Source organism: Hypanus sabinus, unplaced genomic scaffold (assembly GCF_030144855.1).
Source record: "Hypanus sabinus isolate sHypSab1 unplaced genomic scaffold, sHypSab1.hap1 scaffold_62, whole genome shotgun sequence".
NCBI classification, from domain to species: domain Eukaryota; kingdom Metazoa; phylum Chordata; class Chondrichthyes; order Myliobatiformes; family Dasyatidae; genus Hypanus; species Hypanus sabinus.
Window position 1 is genome coordinate 283,757 of NW_026781476.1, and position 24,152 is coordinate 307,908.

The following is a 24,152-nucleotide window of genomic DNA, read 5'->3' on the forward strand; positions in this document are numbered from 1 at the left end:
GATGCTGGAAATTCAAGCAACACACACAAAATGCCGGTGGAATGCAGCAGGCCAGGCAGCATCTATAGGGAGAAGCATTGTGGACATTTTGTGTAGAGACCGTTCGTCAGGACTAACTGAACAGAAAGATAGTAAGAGATTTGAAAGTAGGAGGGTGAGGGCAAATGCGAAATAATAGGAGAGGACCGGAGGGGGTGGGGTGAAGCTAAGAGCTGAAGGGGTGATTGGCAAAAGGGATACTGAGCTGGAGAAGGGATCATGGGATGGGAGGGGAGAACCAGAGGGAGATAAACAACAGGCAGAGTGATCTGCAAAGAGAAAACAAGAAAGGGAGGGGTGAAAGTAAGTAAATCAGGAATGGGGTAAGAAGGGGAGGAGGGGCATTAACGAAAGTTAGAGAAGTCAACGTTCATGCCATCAGGTTGGAGGTTACCCAGCTGGTATATAAGGTGTTGTTCCTGCAACCTGAGTGACTCTTCATCTTGACAGTAGAGGAGGCCATGGATAGACATATCAGAATGGGAATGGGACGTGGAATTAAAATGTGTGGCCACTGGGAGATCCTGCTTTCTCTGGCGGACAGAGCATAGGTGTTCAGCAAAATGGTCTCCCAGTCTGCGTTGGTTGTTTATGAAAATGGTCTGAGTAATGGCGAATGGTTTTCAACTTGAACAAGTGAAAGTTGGTGCATTTGGACAGTCAGTCCAGGGTGGGGCTGGGATGGTGAATGGGAGAGCACGGAGTGTTTTGGAACAGACTGTGAAACAAAAAAAAAATCATTCATATGCAATGCAGAATACAATGCTGATAGAGAGCAGATACATGGCTCCTACATATAGGTTCAGCTCTGATACAGGGTCTTCCACCTGAAATATTAACATGTTGAATAATTCCAGCACTTTGTTTTATTTATTTTAAATATTTTTCACCAGATGCTGTTTTGGATGTGTGGATTGTATTTTACAAGGGGCCATGTAACTATCTGATAATAGCCAGGTGATATGCTCAAAGAAATCTTGACACATCACTCCCATTCCAAGACACAAGATTGGTTCCTAAAACGGAATTGCCTGCCATATAGCGTGTAGATACCCCAGAAAATCCTGGCCCATTGGACAATGCATGTAGAGCGGAAATGGACATTGTGTGACTGTGGGTGGATTGGTTCAGGTGGATCCGGCCACGTCAAGGCTTCAGTGGATTGGCCCAAGATGATTGGAACTGTTTGCCTCCGTTTAAAAAACAAAACAGTGTTTTCCTTTATACCCAAATAATGTTTGACCCTCCTGTTATTTTTTTTTTTGTCACAGAGCAGAAAAAACTGAAAAAACCTCTCCACAAAATGGATCAAGTTTCGAGCAGTGGAGAAGATCCAGTGGCGTCAACATCGGGAAAGAACCGGGGTATGTTGGCGAAGTATTTAAATTTTTAAATACTCTGCTGATTCTGTGCCTGGGTTTAATTCAATATCAACAATTTACGAAGTATTTGTGAGCAGAGAGATGAGAGAGAGAGAGAGAGTTGACATCTCTGGGGGAAATACAGTCACACGTGGAAGGAGTAGAGTTACTGTCTGCTCCTGCTCATCTAACAGATTGTGATGCACATTAAAATAGCGAGTTACTCCAGAAGACAAGACAAGACATTCTGCAGATGCTGAAAGTTTTGGGCAATAAAAAGACACACAAAATATTGGCAGAACTCAGCCGGTCAGGCAGCAACCGTGGAGACGGATAAGACGAACCAGCCCCAACGCTCGAAACCTGGGCCACATAATTCCCAGTAACCAGATCGAGCATCAGGTGCCTATGATTAAGCCCCACTGAAAGAAGGGACAGCTGGAAGACCCAGAGTCCGGATTCCACGGACCGGACCGTGAACCGGGACGGGGACTTCACCGACTGGACAATAACATATACAGTATTTATTTTGGGCAGTTTTTGGTGATCTTTAGATTCCAGAGAGAAAGATACTGCCCATTATGGGGTCAATAACTTCTTTAATGCTCCCCATTTTCCCCACAGGTCCAAGCTCAGAGATCACCGAGCTCCTGGCAAGCTGGAACGATTTCCAGCTGCTGCAGTTGACGGACTTCTACCGGGACAGGCTGGAGCAGGCGATGGAAGGAGGGGTGCACGGAGTGAGCCTGGCGTTAACGGCCGAGAATCAGTTCAGTGGAGAGGAACATCGGGTGAGTGGGAGGGAGAATGGGTTTGAATTTTCACACATCACAGGACTGATGGGTGTCATAACTCTCACTCATCGGATATTAAATTAGATAAAAGAATGACCGGGAAATAAATACCGTACATACAATCACAAACATGTGAATCTGAACCAGTGATAGAAAGGGGTGAAAAGACCCAGCGGAATGGTGGGTGACTGCTGAATGTTCAGAGTGAGTTGAGCAGGTAACAGTTGTGTGGGCTTAGAGTATTAAATGGAAATATGACAGGAGGTTTCGGTTTGGGAAGACCGTGCAGGGTGATGGCAGGATGTCAGTGAGAACCGGGACATCATCTGTGGGCGCCACAGGAGCTCGAGTGTGTTCTGTTCTGGGTGGAGATGATTGTTTTACAATCTGTCGCTGCAAACGTGTGAATCGGGGAATATTGCCATGTTGTAATGTGTGATCACTGAATAAACCTCCACTGGAAAAGGCAAAGGAAAGGCATCAGGTGTCAGCCGGTAATCCACTGTCATGTAGGACACTGGCGGACTGAGGAGATGAATCACATCATCTTTTCCGCAACTCTCCAAGACTGCTCTGTCTGTTATAAAAACCCTCCTGACGTCTTTATTCATCTGTGCTCATTATTTTCTGATTTCTGTTTTACACGTGAAATCCAGTGAGGAATTATTTATGGATTTGGAGCCACGTCAATGAAGCGGGTACAGACCAGCCAGGATCTCACAGACTGGTGGACCAGGTTCACGGTGAATGTCCCTCCGTGTGCTCTGCACTCAGAATGTACAGTCCATGTCCAGACAGGATCAGCACCCGTCCGGGTGACTGCTCAGTGCGATCCCGTTACAGAGCACATCATTTACTACTCATTCTCTGTGTGAATCTGTCAGTCCCCAATATGTTCACCGTTACTCTTCACAGAAAATCTCTGATCTCGCTGATAAGGGAGAGTGGGCGGACAGTTCTAAACTCCTCCTGAGCCTGGTGATGGAGAAAGGCTCCCGCGCCCGGAGGGTGATGTGGGAAACCTTTGTGAAAATGCGGATTGGTGTCCCAAAGTTGGACAAAATACTGAAAGAAATACAGGAACATGGTGAGATAGTATCAGAGATTAATTTAATTTTGGAATCAAACATTACGTACTTATAATTTGAGGAATTGAAACGTGTCAAATTGTTTAAATCTGAACAGGTTGTGTACCGGTCCATCAACCCTTACCGGAGATTCCCAGGGAGCTGAAAGGTAAGTGAAGAAACCGCTGTTTCCACCGAAGGTTGATGTTGTGTAGGACCATGTCGTTGTTGAGCCTCGGGGATTTGACCAGGTAAATGTTCCACCGTGACACAGCGCACAGTGAGACACAGGGAAAAATATTTGCTGGAGGGAGAGTTTTCACAGGACAGCATGAGGAACAACGCAGAGAGTTGGTGAGTTTGCTGAAAGGGATCACTGCTCTCTGGGTCCTGCAACTACAGATCCCTCCACCGGAGTTAGACTGGAGAAGAGGGTCATTTGAGGAGTCTTACTCCGAAAGGTGAAATCATTTCCCTACATACACCCAACCCCCGGTACATCCTAAATTTCTTTTCTAAACTCCCTCAGATCCTACAGGTCATCATTTTTAGAATTATGAGTCCATTGAAGTTCTCATCACAGAATAAAAAGGATAATTTAATAAGAAAATCAGGTAACACCCAACTGCTCTGTTCAACCCCAAAGCAGCATATGAATTCAGCTGAGTCCACAGAAGCTGAAATTCATGTGTGCCGCTTTGTGTGATGGACACTGTGGAAGGGTGAGAGATGGGAATTCTGACAGGGAAACCGAGGGTTGAGGGATTGCGGCAATTAGCCTGCAAACTTGTTCTTCACTGCTCTTCATGCTGTTTGCCGAGGAAACAGACACGGCAGTGACATTCCCACACCCAGTTCTGTAAACGAAAGATTCTCTTCCTGATTCAATGTTTTCCTATCTCACTCAAATTATATTGAGTAGTTTGCCCACACTCTCGCAGCAGGGTCCTGACACCTTGTGAGGGCCTACACATACCTAACGGGGTCCTGACACACTGTGAGACCCCACACATCCCTAGCAGCGTCATGACACGCCATGAGACCCCACACAACGTGACAGGGTCCTGACACACTGTGAGATCCCACACACATCCTTGGAAGAGTCCTGACATGTTGAGATCCTGCACACTCCTGACAGGTCTTTCAAACTCTGTGTAATCCTTCACACACTTGGCAGAGTCCTAACATACTTTTACACATCCTTTCAAAAGTTTGTGTTCAGTTGTAGTGTAACTGCAATTAACTGTTTCCACAACTCATCCAGACCCTGTCGTGCATTGACATCTGTCCTCCACTAATTCAGGACCTCAATACTCGGGACATCGCCATCCCTCTCCATAACTGAGATCCACAGTCTTTATGTCCAGAATATTCTCCCACTGACAATCCAAACTCTTGCCCAGCTACATTTTCTCCTGCATAGCCGGGTTGACGGAAGATACAGATTAAGCTAATAAACCTCGTTGTAAGGCCGGCTGGGTCATGCAAATGAATATGATGGGATGGTTGGTTCTGAAGATGTTAGTTCAGTGGAGAGTGTATTGTGTATCAAGTAGTTGGTCCTCGAGAGAGGATCAGCACATGGAAGTGTGAGGTTGCGGCCTATATGAAGACTTGATCGAGAGAGACAGAATTGGCAGTTCGATATTCCAGAATTCCGATATTTCAGTTTTAAGGGTGAAGTAAACTGGTTGGGGTGGTTTAATAACTGATCTGGGGAATTTCATAGCTGCACTCAGAAAGGGCATACTGGGGATTTCAAGCCTGGGGCAACATGGTGAGAGCACAACAATAGGACAGATACAATCACTGATGGGTTGTTTACTAAGCATCTCCCAGTAGTCATCATGAGATAGAGGAACTAATATATCGGCAAATTCTGGAAAGAAGCAAAAGAAGCAAGTTTGTTGTAGTAAGTAATTTTAACTTTCCCAGTGTTGATGATGGCATTACATTTTCTGCCTTGTGTTCCTTACGGCAAGAATATTTTAGGAATCTCTGGTGGTGGGATGTGGTCAGAGAATAATGTGTGTAACGTGTGAACTAGAGGAGAGGACATACTGCAGCTGCTATTTGGATGAAAGCCTACAAGTTGCTCAGGTTCCAGTGGTGGCACCTTTGGTAACAGTGAACACAACTCCTGTTCACAAATTTATGAATAAGGAGAGGTCTGCAGCTTTTAGAAAAGTAGAAGACATACAGGTCAGTACAGGCTCTTCGGCCCACAATTCTGTGCCGTACATGTAATTATTTTAGAAATTACCTAGTGTTACCCATAGCCCTCTATTTTTCTGAGCTCCATGTATCTATCCAGGAGTTTCTTAAAAGACCCTGTTATATCCACCTCCACCACCGTCACCGGCAGCCCATTCCACACAGTGACCACTCTCTGCGTAAAAAACCTACCCCTGACATCACCTCTGTACATACTTCCAAGCACCTTGTTACGTACCCTTTAACTGGGTTTACAGACCAGCAGGAATAGAAGAATCCCTTGGTGTCTGGTGTTACCGAAAACTAAAGGTTTTCGTAAAAAAAAGCAATACAATATCAAAAATACAAATATATATATATAAAACAGGTTAGCAATAATAAACATAGGAGTGTAGGAATAATAATCAATAATAGTAAGCAAGCTCAATGTCTAGGAGTAAATGAATTGTCATTGAAGAATATAAAGTTCAGTTCAGTTCATGTGTGCTGAGGTAGTTGCGGTTGTTGTGTTGTAATTGTTGGAGAGAGAGAAAGAGCAAGCAAGAGATTGAGCAGCTGCAGCCAGCAAACCTTCTGTTGTATTCTGATACCATTGCACCATTGTGGTCATTCGGTTATGAACCTCCGTTCTCGGTCAGACCGTTCTTCTGTGGTGGACTCGTCACTCTGGCATGAGTGGACACACACACAAGTCCCCACCGGCCCTGCCGTCACTCTGTGAGCTTTGTTGACTGATGTCCTGATTCGGTCCTCGAAGCCTTCACCTTCCTGTAGGTGCACAACACTCGGTCAGTGTCCACTGGTCTGTCTGAGGGGTGTCTCCCCACACCTGTCTTTTATCCCCACTGACGGGGTATCAGCCATTCATCAGCTCAAAATGACAATGTCCATCAAATCAGGCCACTCCTGCTGTCTCCTTAGGAACGTTAACGAGCAAAGTAACTTCCTTGTAGCGAAAGGTAAATAATCCTGGAAGAAGCCATAATACATAAATCAATTATGTCTCTCTCTCCCTCTCTCTTATCTGTAGCAGATGTCTCTGCCTCTGTGCTTCATCTCTCTCTCATTAGCAGCATATCAATAGTAATGGACCATAGCTCTCAAAGGGGGGCGGGGATGGTTAACTCTGCACCCCATTTCCATCAGGTCTGTTCAGCACTCCTAACAACCTTAAAATGTATCCTCTTGTGCTAGCCATTTTTCAGCCCTGGAAACAAAAATCTTCTGACTATCCACACGACCAATACCTCGCATCATTTTATACACCTCTATAAGTTCACCTCTCTTACTCCGTCGCTCCAAGGAAAAAAAGTCCAAGTTCATTCAACCCATTCTCATAAGGCATGCTCCCCAATCCAGGCAACATCCTTGTAAATCTCCCCTGCACTCTTTCTATGGTTTCCACATTCTACCTGTAGTGAGGCGACCAGAACTAAGAACAGTACTCCAAGTGGGGTCTGACCACGGTCCTATATAGCTGCAACATTACCTCTCAGCTGCTAAACTCAATCCCAGGTTGATGAAGGCCAATACACTGTATGCCTTCTTACCCAGAGTCAACTTGTGTAGCAGCTTTGAGAGTCCTCTGGACTCGGACCACAAATTCCCTCTGATCCTCCAGACTGCCAAGAGTGGGGTGTGCAGTATTCGGTGTGGGAAAAGTAACTTGGGGGAAAGCAGATATAATGGCAAAGGGTTAGGTTGGGAGAAACTCTTGTTGGACAAATCTCCAACTGGCATGATTAAATGTTAGCTGAGAAGAATTTGTCCGGCATGTTCCAAAGGGGATTAAAGTCAGTGACGGCAGCATCTGTGGATTTTGATGGGAGATGTCATAGTGGTAGATGGAGTTCAACTCGGAGAAGTATGAGGAGGTACAGTTTGGAAGGACAAACTCCAAGGCAGAGAACAAAGTAAATGGCAGGATACATGGTAGGGTGGAGGAGCAGAGGGATCTGGGGGTACATGTCCACAGATCCGTGAAAGTTGTCTCACAGGTAGATAGGGTAGTTAAGAAAGCTTATTGTGTGTTAGCTTTCATAAGTTGAGGGATAGAGTTTAAGAGTCGCTATGTAATGATGCAGCTCTATAAAACTCTAGTTAGACCACTCTTGGAGTACTGTGTCCAGTTCTACTCGCCTCACTATAGGAAAGATGTGGTAGCATTGGAAAGGGTACAGAGGATATTTACCAGGATACTGCCTGGTATAGAGAGTATGGATTATGATCAGAGATTAAGAGAGCTAGGGCTTTACTGATTGGAGAGAAGGAGGATGAGAGGAGACATGATAGAGGTATACAAGAGGAATAGATAGAGTGGAGAGCCAGCGCCACTTCCTCAGGGCACCACTGCTCAGTACAGGAGGACATGGCTTTAAGGTAAGGGGAGAGAAGTTCAAGGGGGATATTACAGGAAGGAGTTTTTACTCAGAAAGTGGCTGGTGTGTGGAATGCACCGCTTGAGTCAGTAGTGGAGGCAGATATACTAGTGAAATTTAAGAGACTACTAAACAAGTATATAGAGGAAATTAACGTGTGAGGATTATATGGGAGGCAGGGTTTAAGGGTCGGCACAACATTGTGGGCCGAAGGGCCTGTACTGTTCTATATTCTATGTCTGGAGGGATCTTGATGTCCATGTCCATAGCTCCGGAGATAGGTGGGATGAGTTTATGGGGACATCAGGCTGGCACCAGTGTTATGAGCTGGAGGCCCTATTTCTGTGCTGTTCCATGCAGAACCTGCGACAGCTGAAATCCTGGACCATCAAAATTCCTCCATCTCTGCTCTCTTCTTCACCAACCAACCTGCTACAGACCAGTAGCATCTCCCATTTCTCCGCTTTCCACAGACGTTGTCTGACCTGTACTCACATCTACACTCCCGTCCTTGTACAGCTGTGCTGCAGAGGGCAGGCCAACACGCTGCATAACAGCGGCGGACTGGAGGCCTCTGCAACGGGCAGTCAAAACTGCCCAACGCATCACCGGCACCCACAGCCTACCTTTCGTCAGGGTCGTATATACAGAAAGGTTCCAGAAAAGGGACAGGAGCCTCAGGAAGAATCCCTCCTTTCCTGCCTGTGGGCTGTTTGCCGCTCTCCCATGAGGGAGGAAGCTACGTTGCATCCACAGCAGGACCACCAGACTCAAAATGGCATTGTCCTGTCTGGCAATTTCCCATCTTGCTATTACCTCTTTAATTGTGCCTTAATCCCCTCGTCTGATTTCCAATCATTCCCAGTTCTGCTAATTACAGCACACCTGGTTCCCATTAAAGAACATGGGATAAAACTCCTGCGTCACAACCATGCTTTTCCAGTTCGTTGGTCGGCTCTAGTGTGAGTAAACCTCGTTTCTTGATTCCTTAGGGCTGTCAGTAGCAAGCTCCGCACCATTTCCTGGATAGTCTACGTAAACCTTGTCTCCGTGTAAAGACTCTCCTGGATACCGGTTCCCTGTTCGCGACTGTGCTAACGCCTCATGACTCTGCCTCCGTGCACTGGGGTTCGTCCCCAGCCTCGTCCTTGCTACACAAAATCAGTTACTTTCCCCAAGCAGTAAGACTGATCAACACTTCTAATGACTAAGCCACCCCTCCACAACAAAAAAAAACCCACCCGACCACCAGCACGGTTTGAAAATTTTCTGTCAGAACCACCGGACGTCAGAGTGACTCCTTTACCGTATATATTTATGTTTATTGTGTTTTTCTTCGCGTTTTTTTGTGCTACATCAGATCTGGAATAACAATTATTTCCTTCTCTTTTATGCTTATTTATTTTGAATCTGTTGAGTATTTTAACACATACTCTTTCAGAGACACGTGACTGCAGATCTGCCGTCTCAAGCCATTTTCTGGAGGAAAGTGAGCTGAGCAGCGTCTGTGATGATGGATTGGGGGGGGGATTGTCTGTGTTCTGTGTCAAAATGCTGACTTTCTCAATCTCCTGAACAACACACTGACATTTTCTCCCCCAGCATCCCCCACACACAGTGCACGTGCCAGTGAAAAAATATACTTTGTATTTTGAATCAGTCACGGTGGGACTCTTCTCTATCCCCATATGCCACATCCACATTGGGCTTTCAACGTTATTCCTCAGGAACAATGACAGCTGTGACAGAAGTGGGAGTTTGTCCAGCACGGGACAGTCGGGGGTCAGTAAACTACCAGGGTAATACACACCTTCAAAGCACAGTTAATGTGGAAATGTGATGATCTGGTGTTTATCTGGACCAGGCGCCTCTGTCCAGATTGGGGTCTGTTAATTGACTTTACAAACATCAATTAGTACAATACCTTTGAGCTAACTCTTGTGTACTTAAATACTGAGTTCTGAGCTGAGGCATCTAACCGTTTGTCCACTGTCTGTTTCCATGGAAGAACTTCAGCAGAAACACAAGGAGAGTCTGCGGGAACAACCTGAAACACTGAGAGTGAACACGATCCTGATGAGGGAGAAGGTGAAGGTTTTCCAGCTGGTTGATCGATACGCTGAGCTCACGGTGATTACTACTGTTCGAGACTGGAGACTGGTGGAACATGAGCTGCTGGCAAGAGGCAGAGACCACGAGGAGTGGAGACACAAACATCTGTGTGACCAGCTGGAAATACTCCGGAGTGATCAGTTGTTCCTGAGAAGATTTTCACGGAATAAATCCACATCTGCGATTTTGGCAGCAGTAGCCGGAGTCGCGGGGATCGGGAAAACAACAATGGTACAAAAGATTGTACATGACTGGGCCACGGGGAAAATATACCAACAGTTCCAGTTTGTCTTCAGTTTCAAATTCCGAGATTTAAACTCCATTAACTGCAGAATAAACCTGAGGGAACTGATCCTGGATCAGTATCCTTACTTTGGGAATTTCCTGAGAGAGATCTGGAAGAACCCAGAGGGATTGCTCTTGATATTCGATGGTTTGGATGAATTCAAAGACAAAATTGATTTTGCTGACAGTCAGAGAGACACAGAACCTCAGCCCACAGGCACAGATCCTGAATTCAAGTGCAAGGTGTCTGACATTGTGTACAGTTTAATCCAGGGCAAGCTGCTCCCAGGGTGTTCAGTGCTGGTGACCACCCGTCCGACTGCGTTACATTTATTGGAAAAGGCAGAGATCAGTATCTGGGCTGAAATCCTGGGATTTACTGATGAGGAACGGAAGGAATATTTCATCAGACATTTTAAAGATCAGACTGTGGCGGAAGCTGTTTTCAAACACGTGAAGGAGAACGAGATCCTGTACACCATGAGCTACAACCCCTCCTACTGCTGGATCCTCGCTCTGGCACTGGGCCCCTTCTTCACACAAAGAGTCAGGGACCCGCAGCGAGTTCCCAAGACCATCACCCAACTGTACTCCTACTATATTTACAACATCCTGAAAAACCACCGCCGTGAGATTGAGAACCCCCGTGATGTGTTACTCAGAGTTGGTCAGTTGGCCTTCAGAGGAGTGTCCGAGAAGAAGATTGTGTTCACAGATCGAGATTTGATCAAGTACAATCTGCAGCCTTCCCAGTTCCTATCCGGGTTCCTGATGGAGCTTTTGGAGAGAGAGGATTCTGCCCGGAGCGTGGTGTACACATTCCCGCACCTCACCATCCAAGAGTTTGTAGCTGCAGTCGCACAATTCCTGAATCCCCATCCCGGGGATATCCTGATATTACTCACTGAAGCCCAGAACATGACAGATGGGCGATTTGAGGTATTTCTCCGTTTTGTTGCTGGTCTCTCCTCCCCAATGACAGCTTGGGGCCTAGAGGAGTTTCTGTGTCCACCTCTACATCAAACAACCTACCGAGTGATTGACTGGATGAGGGAGGAGGTTAAACGTCAGAGTGGAAACACATGTAGTGAAGCTGGTAAAAGGAGCCTCCTGAACACATTGCACTACCTGTTTGAGTCTCAGAATCGTGGACTGGCTCAGGCCGCACTGGGATCTGTGGAAACACTTTCATTCAGTGGAATGCCACTGACCCCGATTGACTGCGCGGTCCTGTCTCATGTCATCGGACACTGTGATACAATAAAACACCTCGACCTGGAGAACTGCCACATTCAGTGTGAAGGAATCCAGCGGCTGGTACCCGGGCTGCACAAGTGCCTGGAGTTGCGGTAGTGTTATTTATCTCTCACTCTGAACTGTGAAACTGTTCCATTCTGTTATTTCAATGTGAAGGGAATTGGGTAAATCTGGTAAATCAGACAGTGAGCAATTGTGACAAATGCCCAGGGGATCGGTCAGTAATTCCCCAAGAACGGGAGTGTTCTGTAGTTCCTTGTGAACAGATTCTGGAGAGTTCATCAGATCAGTGAACAACGACCATTGGTTTAATGGTAGTAAATAACAGGAATGGCCGTGTTTATCACTGCCTGTGACACGTCCATTGACAATGTTCTTTCTCACTGTTACTGACACCCAGACCGACACTGACTGCAGCAGGTGGGTCAGAGATTCACACCCCCTTCCCAGTGAGGGACAAGAGACCGTCAGCAGACTGTCCCAGTGAGGGAAAGAAATATCATTGTGAGATTGTCCTCCCCTGCCCTTCCCCGTGTGCGACTATCACGATCAGTCCACCTGTGTGACTGTGCTCATTACTAGATACCCAGACCCCATGGGCGGATCTCCTCTCCCGATTGTGGGCAATCTATTTCTGCATCCTCTTGTCTTGTGGGATTATCTTTTCCCTGCTGTGGGACCTCTCATCCCCGTCCTCCCTCTATTGAGACCCCTCCTCCGTCCTTCTGTGGGATAATTCTTCCTCAATCACCTTCCTCCTGCAAGATTTTCCTATCCCTTTGTGGGATAGGTGGGTTCACTTCCAATATATCCCATTGACACTTTCCCACTTACAAATTTTCCTCACTATGGGACTAAATTCTGACATTCGGTAAATACACTGGAGCTGGGCAGTGATGGACATTGGCAGTGATGGGAACTCCAATCAGTGATTTACTGAAGTGTTTAATGTTTCCTGAAATATCCGAGTGAGAGAAATCCCCTCAGACCCACGGTTTGAATCACTTTGTTCATCAATCTGTCATTTTGTGTTTAGACTTGGGCTTAATGACCTGGGAGATTTAGGAGTGAATCTGGTGTCTGCGGCTCTGATGAACCCGGAGTGTAAAATACAGAAAATGTGGTAAGTACCAGACAGTGGGAGATTGTGTTTACACTCACTGGATGTCTGGCACTGAACATTAATGTGATCAGTAATTGTGTTACTGATGAACACTGGGGATTTGTATCATCTCTTGTCTCTCTGTGTCCTTCACCCTCACTCTCTCTCATCTCCAGGCTGGACAATGTCAAGCTCACAGATTCTGGTGCCAAGGATCTCGCCTCCGCTCTCAGTACAAACCCATCACTGACGGAGCTGAACCTGACTGACAATGAACTGAGAGATTCAGGAGTTAAACTGGTGTCTGCGGCTCTGAGGAACCAGGAGTGTAAAATACAGAAACTGTGGTAAGTACCAGACTGTGGGAGATTGTGTTTACAGTCACTGGGTGTCTGACACAGAACATTAATGTGCTCAGTAATTGTGTTACTGATAAACATTGGGGATTTGTACCGTCTCCTGTCTCTCTGTGTACTTCACCCTCACTCTCTCTCATCTCCAGGCTGAGGAATGTCGGTCTCACAGATTCTGGTGCCGAGGATCTCGCCTCTGCTCTCAGTACAAAACCATCACTGACGGAGCTGGACCTGAGTGAGAATGAACTGGGAGATTCAGGAGTTAAACTGGTGTCTGCAGCTCTGAGGAACCAGGAGTGTAAAATACAGAAACTGTGGTAAGTACCAGACTGTGGGAAAAATGTGTTTACAGTCACTGGGTGTCCGACAGTGAACATTAATGTGATCAGTAGAAACAAAAAAAAATCGAAAACCTGCAGCACAATACAGGCCCTTTGGCCCACAAAACTGTGCCGAACATGTCCCTACCTAGGCTATTTCCTTAGCCCTCTATTTTTCTGAGCTGCATGTAGCCATCTAGGAGTCTCTTAAAAACCCTGTTGTTTCCACCTCCACCACCGCTGCACTAAGTACGCTCTGCGTAAAAAACTTACTCAGACATCTCCACTGCACCTAATTCCAAGCACCTTAAAAATATGCCCTCTCGTGCTAGCCATTTCAGTCCTGGGGAAAAGCATCTGACTAACCACATGATCAATGCCTCTCATTATCTTGTACACCTCTATCAGGTCACCTCTCATCCTCTACCACTCCAAGAGAAAAGGCCGAGTCCACTCAACCTATTTTCATCAGGCATGCTCCCCGATCCAGGCAACATCCTTGTAAATCTCCTCTGCACACTTTCTATGATTTCCACATCCTTCCTACAGTGAGGCAACCAGAACTGAGCACAGTATTCCAAGTGGGGTCAGACCAGGGTCCTATATAGCTGCAGCATTACATCTCAGCTCTTAAACTCAATCCCACGGTTGATGAAGACCAATACACCATTTGCCTTCTTAACTATAGGGTCAACCTGCGTTGCAGCTTTGGGTGACCTATGGACTCAGGCCCCAAGTTCCTCTGATCCTCCACTCTGTCAAGAGTCTTACCATTAATATTATATTCTGCCATCATATTTGACCTACCAAAATGAACCACTTCACACTTACCTGGGTTGAACTTCATCTGCCACTTCTCAGCACAGTTTGGCATTCTATCAATGTCCCGTTGTAACCTCTGACAGACCTCCACACTATCCACAACACCCCCATCCTTTGTGTCATCAGCAAGCATACCAACCCATCCCTCCACTTCATTATCCAGGTCATTTATAAAAATCACAAAGAATGGGTGTCCCAGAACAGATCACTGAGGCACTCCACTGGTCACTGGCCTCAATGAAGAATATGACCCATCTAAAACTACACTTTGCCTTCCGTGGGCAAGCCGGTTCTGGATCCACAAAGCAATGTCCCCTTGGATCACATGCCTCCTTACTTCTCAATAAGCCTTGCATAGGGCACCTTATCAAATGCCTTACTGAAATCCATATTCAGCACCTCTACTGCTCTACCTTCTTCAATGTGTTTAGTCACATCCTCAAAAAATTCAATCAGGCTCGTAAGGCACGACCTGTCTGTGACAAAGTCATGCTGTCTATTCCTAATCATATTTTGCCTTTCCAGATATTCATAAATCCTACCTCTCAGGATCTTCTCCATCAACTTACCAACCACTGAAGTAAGACTCACTGGCCTATAATTTCCAGGGCTATCCCGACTCCTTTCTTGAACAAGGGAACAACATTCACTGCCCTACAATTCTCCATAGACTCTCCTGTCCTCATTGATGATGCAAAGATCTTTGCCAGAGGCTCAGCAATCTCCTCCCTCGTTTCACGCAGTAGTCTGGGGTACATCCCGTCATTTCCCGGTGACTTATCCAACTTGATGCTTTCCAAAAGTTCCTAAATATCTACATTCTCAAACTTTTCAGTCTGCTGCAAGTCAACCCTACCGTCATGAAGACTGAAGCAAATGCTTCATTAAGTACCTCCGCTATATCTTCCTGTTCCATACGCACTTTTCCATTGTCACACTTGATTGGTCCTATTCTCTCTCGTCTTATCCTCTTGCTCTTCACATACTTGCAGAATGCCTTGGGGTTTTCCTTAATCCTATCCGCCAAGGCCTTCTCATGGCCCCTTCTAGCTCTCCTGATTTCATTCTTAAGCTCCTTCCTGCCAGTCTTATAATCTTCCAGATTTAAATCATTACCTAGTTTTTTGAACCTTTACTTCTTGACTAGATTTACAACAGCCTTTGTGCACCACGGATCTTGTACCCTACCATCCTTTCCATGTCTCATTGCAACGTACCTACTCAGATCTCCACACAAATATCCCCTGAACATTTTCTACATTTCTTCGGTACATTTCCCTGAGAACATCTGTTTCCAATTTATGCTTACAAGTTCCAACCTGACAGCTTCATAGTTCCCCTTACTCCAATTAAAGGCTTCCCTAACTTGACTGCTCCTACCTCTGTCTAATGCTATGGTAAATGAGGTAGAATTGTGATCACTATCTCCAAAATGCTGTTCCACTGACAGACCTGACACCTGACCAGGCTAATTTCCCAATACCAGATCAAGTACAACCTCTCCTCCTGTAGGCTTATCTACATTGAGTCAAGAAACCTTCCTGAACAGAGCTAACATACTCTACCACATCTAAACCCCTCACTCTAGTGAAATGCCAATCAATAGTTGGGAAATTAAAATCTCACACTTCAACAACCCTGCTATTATTACTCCTTTCCAGAATCTGCCTCTGTATCTGCTCCTCAATGCCCCTTTTACTGTTGGGTGGTCTGTACAAAATACCCAGTGGAGTTATTGACCCCTTCCTGTTCCAAACTTCCACCCACAGAGACTCTGTAGACAATCCCTCCATGTCTACCTCTTTTTCTGCAGCCGTGACGCTATCTCTGATCAACAGTGCCACGCCCCCACCTCTTTTGCCTCCCTCCCTGTCCTTTCTGAAACATCTAAAGTCTGGCACTCAAAATAGACATTCCTACCCCTGAGCCATCCTAGTCTCTGTATGGCCACCACATCCTATCTCCAAGTGCTGATCCATTCTCTCTCATCCGTTTTATTCATCATACTCCTTGCATTAAAATAGACACATCTCAAACCATCGAACTGAGCACCTCCCTTCTCTATCACCTGCGTATCCTCATTTTCACACTGTCTCCAAATTTTCTCTATTTGTGAGCCAACCTACCTTTCCTCCATCATTTCATTTTGGTTCCCACCCCACAGCAATTCTAGTTTATACTCTCCCCAATAGCTTTAGCAAACCTCCCCGCCAGGATATTGGTCGCCCTGGGATTCAAGTGCAACCCGTCCTTTTTGTACAGGTCACACCCGCCACAAAAGCAGTCCCAGTGATCCAGAAATCTGAATCCCTGCCTCTTGCTCCAATCCCTCAGCCATGCATTTATCCTCCACCTCATCCTATTCCTATTCTCACTGTTTTGTGGCACATGCAGTAATTCCGAGATTACTACCTTTGAGGTCCTGCTTCTCAACTTCCTTCCGAACTCCCTGCAGTCTTTTTTCAGGACCTCTTCCCTTTTCCTACCTATGTCATTGGTACAAATATGTACCACAAACTCTGGCTGTTCTCCCTTCCACTGCAGGATATCTTGGACGCGATCTGAAATATCCCAGACCCTGGCACCTGGGAGGCAAACAACGATCTGCGCTTCTTTGCTGCGTCCACAGAATGGCCTATCTGACCCCCTAATCTAGGGTCCCCTATCACTACTGCCTTGCTGTTGCTTTCCCTGCCCTTCTGAGCCACAGGTCTGGACATTGTGCCAAAGGTGTAGCCATTGTTGCTCCCCCATCCCCACATAGACTGCACCCCCCCAGCAGTACTCGATCAGGAGTACTGATTGTCAAGGGGTACAGACACAGGAGTACTCCCTAGTACCTGCTTCTTGCCCTCCGCTTTTTTCATAATACTCCTTGCATTAAAATAGACACATCTCAAACCATCAGACTGAGTGTCTCCCTTCTCTATCACCTGCCTATCCTCCCTCTCGCACTGTCTCCATGTTTTCTCTATTTGTGAGTCAAGTTCCCTTTCCTCCATCACTTCATTTTGGCTTCCACCCCCTAACAATTCTAGTTTAAACTCTCCCCAATAGCTTTAGCAAATCTTCCCACCAGGATATTGTCCCCTGGGATTCAAGTGCAACCTGTCCTTTTTGAGCAGGTCACACCTGCTCCAAAATTACCTCACACAGAGGGTGGTGAAACTGTGGAATTCTCTGCCACAGGAAACAGTTGAGGCCGGTTCATTATGAGGAAGTTAGATATGACCCTTGTGGCTAAAGGGATCAAGGGCTATGGAGAGAAAGCAGGTTCAGGGTTCTGAGTTGGATGATCAGCCATGATCGTACTGAATGGTGCTGCAGGCTCCAAGTGCCGAATGCCCTACTCCGGCACCTATTTTCTATGTTCCTAAAAATCTGAATCCCTGCCTCCTGCTCCAATCCCTCAGCCATACATTTATCCTCCATCTCATTCTATTCCTATTCTCACTGTTGTGTGGCACAGGCAGTAGTCCTGAGATTCCTACCTTTGAGGTCCTGCTTCTCAACTTCCTTCCTAACTCTCTGTTGTCTTTTTTCAGGAACTCTTCCTTTTCCTACCAATGTCACTGGTACCAATATGTACCACGACTTCTGTCTGTTCTCCCTCCCACTGCAGGTTATCATGGACGTGATTAGAAACATCCCGGACCCTGGGAGGCAAACTACCATCCGAGTTTCTTTCCTGTGTCCAAAGAATCGCCTGTTTGACCCCCTAACTGTCGAGTCACCAATGACTACTGCCATTCTCATCATTTCCCCACCCTCTTGAGCCACAGGGGCAGGCTCTGTGCCAGAGGCACTGTTGCTTCCCCCCCCCCCCCACCGTGGGCCATCACCCCCTCCACCGTGAGCCGTCACCCCCTCCAGCAGTGCTCTCTGGTATCTGCTTCTTGTCCTTCCCTCTCCTGACTGTGACCCACTTCGTCAGTCTCCCGTGGCCCCAGTGTGACCACCTGCCTGTAACTCCTCTCTATCACCTCCTCACTCTCCCTGACCAGAAAAAGGTCATCGAGCTGCATCTCCAGTTCCCTAACTCGGTCCCTAAGGAGCTGCAGCTCGACACACCGGGTGCAGATGTTGCCTTCCGGGAGGCTGGGAGTATCCAGGATCTCCCACACCTGACACCGAGCACAGAAAACCAGCCTCACACACATGCTCTCTGTTCGTATTGTAAACAGATAACCTACCTCGCCTCGACCCTTTATCACCGAAGCCCCGTTGAGCCAAAGCCTTCCTACTCTGTCTCCTGCTCCTCTGATGCTCGCTCTGTGAATCTGTCTTCCTTTTAAACTCTTCTCGCTGTTCTCACTGGCCGACTTGCACAGTCGTGCTGAAGAAAAAAATCAGTAATTGTGTTACTGATAAACACTGGGGATTTGTACCGTCTCCTGTCTCTCTGTGTCCTTCACCCTCACTCTCTCTCATCTCCAGGCTGAGGAATGTCGGTCTCACAGATTCTGGTGCAGGCGACCTCGCCTCTGCTCTCAGTATAAACCCATCAATGACGGAGCTGGGCCTCGGCTGTAATAAACTGGGAGATTCAGGAGTGAAACTGGTGTCTGCGGCTTTGAGGAGCCTGGAGTGTAAAATACAGAAACTGTGGTGAGTACCAGACTGTGGGAAAATGTGTTTGCAGTCAGTGAATGTCTGACAGTGAACATTAATGTGATCAGTAGAAACAAAAAAAACATCGAAAACCTGCAGCACAATACAGGCCCTTCGGCCCACAAAACTGTGCCGAACATGTCCCTACCTAGGCTATTCCCTTAGCCCTCTATTTTTCTGAGCTCCATGTAGCCATCCAGGAGTCTATTAAAGCCTGTTGTTTCCGCCTCTACCACCGCTGCTGCCAGCAGACCATTCCACGCACTCTCTGTGTTCAAAAACCTTACTCCTGCCAACTCCTCTGTACCAACTTCCAAGCACATTAAAATATGTCCTCTCATGCTAACCATTTCAGTCCTGGGGAAAAGCCTCTGACTAACCACATGATTAATGCCTCTCATTATCTTGTACACCTCTATCAGGTCACTTCTCATCCTCTGCCACTTCAAGAGAAAAGTTGAGTTCACTCAACCTATTCTCATAAGGCAAGCTCCCCGATCCAGGCAACATCCTTGTAAATCTCCTCTGCATCCTTTCTATGGTTTCCATGTGAGGTGACCAGAATTGAGCACAGTTCTTGAATTGGGGTCTGACCAGGGTCCTATATAGCTGCAACATTACCTCTTGGCTCTTAAACTCAATCCCACGATCGATGAAGCCCAATGCACTGTTATGTCTTCTTAAACACAGAGTCAACGTGTGTAGCAGCTTTGAGTGTCCTATGGACTCTGACCCCAAGATCCGTCTGATCATCCACATTGCCAAGAGTCTTACCATTAATACTAATTTCTGCTATCATATTTGACCAACCAAAATTAACCACCTCACAGTTATCTGGGTTGAACTCCATCTGCCACTTCTCAGACCAGTTTTGCATTCTATGCATGTCCCGTTGTAACCTCTGACAGCCCTCCACACTATCCACAACAGCCCCATCCTGTGTGTCATCAGCAAACTTAATAACCCATCGCTCCACTTTCAACAGGTCATTTATTAAAATCACAAAGACTGCAGGTCCCAGGACAGATCCTTGGGGTACAGCACTGGTTACCGACCTCCATGCAGAATATGGCCCGTTTACAGCCACTCTATGCCTTCTGTGGGCAAGCCAGTTCTGTATTCACAAAGCAATGTCCCCTTGGATCCCATGCCTCCTTACTTTCTCAATAAGCCTTGTATGGGGTACCTTATCAAATGCCTTGCTGAAATCCATATACACTACATCTACTGCTCTACCTTCATCAAAGTGTTTAGTCGCATCCTCAAAAAATTCAGTCAGGCTGCTAAGGCACGACTTGCCTTTGACAAAGCCATGCTGACTATTCCTATTTTGCCTCTCCGGATGTTCATAAATCCTACCTCTAAGGATCTTCTCCATCAATTTACCAACCACTGAAGAGAGACTCACTGGTCTATAGTTTCCAGGGCTATCTCTACTACCTTTCTTGAATAAGGGAACAACATCTGCAAACATCCAATCCTCCACATCCTCTCCTGTCCTCATTGATGATGCAAAGATCATTGCCAGAGTCTCAGCAATCTCCTCCCTCACTTCCCACAGTAGCCTGGGGTACATCCCGTCATGTCCCGGTGACTTATCCGAATAGATACTTCCCAAAAGCACCAGCACATCCTCTTTCTTAATATCTACATTCTCAAGCTTTTCAGTCTGCTGCAAGTCATCCCACCGATCGCCTTTTCCGTCATGAGTTCTGAAGCAAATGATTCATTAAATACCTCCGCTATATCCTCTGTCCCATACGCAGTTTTGCATTGTCACACTTGATTGGTCCTATTCTCTCTCATCTTATCCTCTTGCTCTTCACATACTTGCAGAATGCCTTGGGGTTTTCCTTAATCCTGTCCGCCAAGGCCTTCTCATGGCCCCTTCCAGCTCTCCTGATTTCATTCTTAAGCTCCTTCCTGCTAGCCTTATAATCTTCCAGATTCATATCATTACCTCGTTTTTTGAACCTTTCGTAAGCTGTTCTTTTTTGCTTGACCAAATTTACAACAGCCTTTGTGCACCACAGATCTTGTACCCTACCATCCTTTCCATGTCTCATTGCTACGTACCTACTCAGAAATCCCACGCAAATATCCCCTGAACATTTTCTACATTTCTTTGGTACGTTTCCTTGAGGACATACGTTTCCAATTTATGCTTTCATTTCCCAGCCTGATAAACTGATAGTTCCCCTTACACCAAGTAAAGGTTTCCCTAACTTCTGTGTTCCTATCCCTCTCCAATGCCATGGTAAAAGAGATAGAGTTGTGATCATTTATCTCCAAAATGCTCCCTCACTGAGAGACCTGACACCAGGCCAGGTTCATTCCCAATACCAGATCAAGTACAGTCTCTCCTCTTGTAGGCTTATCTACATATTGCGTCAAGAAACCTTCCTTAAAACACCTAACAAACTCCACCTCAACTGGACCACTCACTCTAGGGAGATGCTAATCATTAGTTGCAAAATTAAAATCTCCCACTTCAACAACCCTGTTATTGTTACTCCTTTCCAGAATCGGTCTCCCTATCTGCTCCTCGATGTCCCTGTTACTGTTGGGTGGTCTATACAATACACCCAGTAGAGTTATTGACCCCCTTCCTGTACCTAACTTTCACCCACAGACACTCCATAGACAAACCCTCCATGACTTTCTCCTTTTCTGCAGACATGACACTATATCTGATCAACAGTGCCAGGTCCCAACCTCTTTTGCCTCCCTCCCTGTCTTTTCTGAAACATCTAAAGCCTGTCACTCAAAATAGACATTCCTGCGCCTGCACAATCTAAGTCTCTGTAATGGGCTCCACGTCATATATCCAAGTGCTGATCCATGCTCTAAGGTCATCCGCTTTTTTCATAATACTCCTTGCATTAAAATAGACACATCTCAAACCATCAGACTGAGTGTCTCCCTTCTCTATCACCTGCCTATCCTCCCTCTCGCACTGTCTCCATGTTTTCTCTATTTGTGAGTCAAGTTCCCTTTCCTCCATCACTTCATTTTGGCTTCCACCCCCTAACAATTCTAGTTTAAACTCTCCCCAATAGCTTTAGCAAATCTTCCCACCAGGATATTGTCCCCTGGGATTCAAGTGCAACCTGTCCTTTTTGAGCAGGTCACACCTGCTCCAAAATTACCTCACACAGAGGGTGGTGAAACTGTGGAATTCTCTGCCACAGGAAACAGTTGAGGCCGGTTCATTATGAGGAAGTTAGATATGACCCTTGTGGCTAAAGGGATCAAGGGCTATGGAGAGAAAGCAGGTTCAGGGTTCTGAGTTGGATGATCAGCCATGATCGTACTGAATGGTGCTGCAGGCTCCAAGTGCCGAATGCCCTACTCCGGCACCTATTTTCTATGTTCCTAAAAATCTGAATCCCTGCCTCCTGCTCCAATCCCTCAGCCATACATTTATCCTCCATCTCATTCTATTCCTATTCTCACTGTTGTGTGGCACAGGCAGTAGTCCTGAGATTCCTACCTTTGAGGTCCTGCTTCTCAACTTCCTTCCTAACTCTCTGTTGTCTTTTTTCAGGAACTCTTCCTTTTCCTACCAATGTCACTGGTACCAATATGTACCACGACTTCTGTCTGTTCTCCCTCCCACTGCAGGTTATCATGGACGTGATTAGAAACATCCCGGACCCTGGGAGGCAAACTACCATCCGAGTTTCTTTCCTGTGTCCAAAGAATCGCCTGTTTGACCCCCTAACTGTCGAGTCACCAATGACTACTGCCATTCTCATCATTTCCCCACCCTCTTGAGCCACAGGGGCAGGCTCTGTGCCAGAGGCACTGTTGCTTCCCCCCCCCCACCGTGGGCCATCACCCCCTCCACCGTGAGCCGTCACCCCCTCCAGCAGTGCTCTCTGGTATCTGCTTCTTGTCCTTCCCTCTCCTGACTGTGACCCACTTCGTCAGTCTCCCGTGGCCCCAGTGTGACCACCTGCCTGTAACTCCTCTCTATCACCTCCTCACTCTCCCTGACCAGAAAAAGGTCATCGAGCTGCATCTCCAGTTCCCTAACTCGGTCCCTAAGGAGCTGCAGCTCGACACACCGGGTGCAGATGTTGCCTTCCGGGAGGCTGGGAGTATCCAGGATCTCCCACACCTGACACCGAGCACAGAAAACCAGCCTCACACACATGCTCTCTGTTCGTATTGTAAACAGATAACCTACCTCGCCTCGACCCTTTATCACCGAAGCCCCGTTGAGCCAAAGCCTTCCTACTCTGTCTCCTGCTCCTCTGATGCTCGCTCTGTAAATCTGTCTTCCTTTTAAACTCTTCTCGCTGTTCTCACTGGCCGACCTACCCAGTCGTGCTGAAGAAAAAAAAAATCAGTAATTGTGTTGCTGATAAACACTGGGGATTTGTACCGTCTCCTGTCTCTCTGTGTCCTTCACCCTCACTCTCTCTCATCTCCAGGCTGGACAGTGCCGATCTCACAGATTCTGGTGTCGAGGATCTCTTCTCCGTCCTCAGTATAAACCCATCACTGACGGAGCTGGACCTGAATGGTAATAAACTGGGAGATTCAGGAGTGAAACTGGCGTCTGCGGCTCTGAGGAACGCAGAGTGTAAAATACAGAAACTGGGGTAAGTACCAGACTGTGGGAGATTGTGTTTACAGTCACTGGGTTGTCTGACACTGAACATTAATGTGATCAGTAATTGTGTTACTGATAAACACTGGGGATTTGTACCGTCTCCTGTCTCTCTGTGTCCTTCACCCTCACTCTCTCTCATCTCCAGACTGTGGGAGATTGTGTTTACAGTCACTGGGTGTCTGACAATGAACATTAATGTGATCAGTAATTGTGTTACTGATAAACACTGGGGATTTGTACCGTCTCCTGTCTCTCTGTGTCCTTCACCCTCACTCTCTCTCATCTCCAGGCTGGAGCGTGTCGGTCTCACAGATTCTGGTGCCGAGGATCTCGTCTCCGCTCTCAGTACATACCCATCACTGACGGGGCTGAAACTGGGACTAAACTCGCTGACAGACGGATCAGTCCCCGCTCTCCGCCGCCTCATACTGAACCACCAGAGGCTGAAGTGGATCGAGTGAGAGTGTTAATGTTCAATGTGATAAAATTCCAGCAGTTCCGCGGGTTTTCTGGTGATATTTGTCTGTTGGTGTTGTTGAAATATTAACCCCTATCCACTGTTACTGACACTGTTGTGTAATCTGTTTACTTCATATAACCATTTAACCATATAACAATTACAGCACAGAAACAGGCCATCATGGTCCTTCTAGTTCGTGCCAAAAGCTTACACTCACCTAGTTCCACTGGCCCGCACTCCATTCCATTCCTTTCCTGTCCATGTATCTATCTAATTTTACTTTAAATGACAATACCGAACCTGCCTATACCACTTCTACTGGAAGCTCGTTCCACACAGCTACCACTCTCTGA

The 24,152-nt window shown here is 46.6% G+C and overlaps 1 protein-coding gene across 1 annotated transcript in view; it reads left to right on the forward strand.

The window, feature by feature from the left end:
- Positions 1-24,152, forward strand: part of LOC132389628 (NACHT, LRR and PYD domains-containing protein 3-like) — a 65,706-nt gene that overhangs the window by 39,941 nt on the left and 1,613 nt on the right. Inside the window, exons 3-13 of the mRNA XM_059962139.1 lie at positions 1,311-1,403; positions 2,025-2,191; positions 3,110-3,281; positions 3,380-3,430; positions 9,862-11,599; positions 12,544-12,630; positions 12,786-12,956; positions 13,112-13,282; positions 18,545-18,715; positions 23,158-23,328; positions 23,629-23,796. Of these exons, the coding sequence (XP_059818122.1) occupies positions 1,311-1,403; positions 2,025-2,191; positions 3,110-3,281; positions 3,380-3,430; positions 9,862-11,599; positions 12,544-12,630; positions 12,786-12,956; positions 13,112-13,282; positions 18,545-18,715; positions 23,158-23,328; positions 23,629-23,796 (3,160 nt within the window). The remainder of the gene's footprint in view (positions 1-1,310; positions 1,404-2,024; positions 2,192-3,109; positions 3,282-3,379; positions 3,431-9,861; positions 11,600-12,543; positions 12,631-12,785; positions 12,957-13,111; positions 13,283-18,544; positions 18,716-23,157; positions 23,329-23,628; positions 23,797-24,152) is intronic.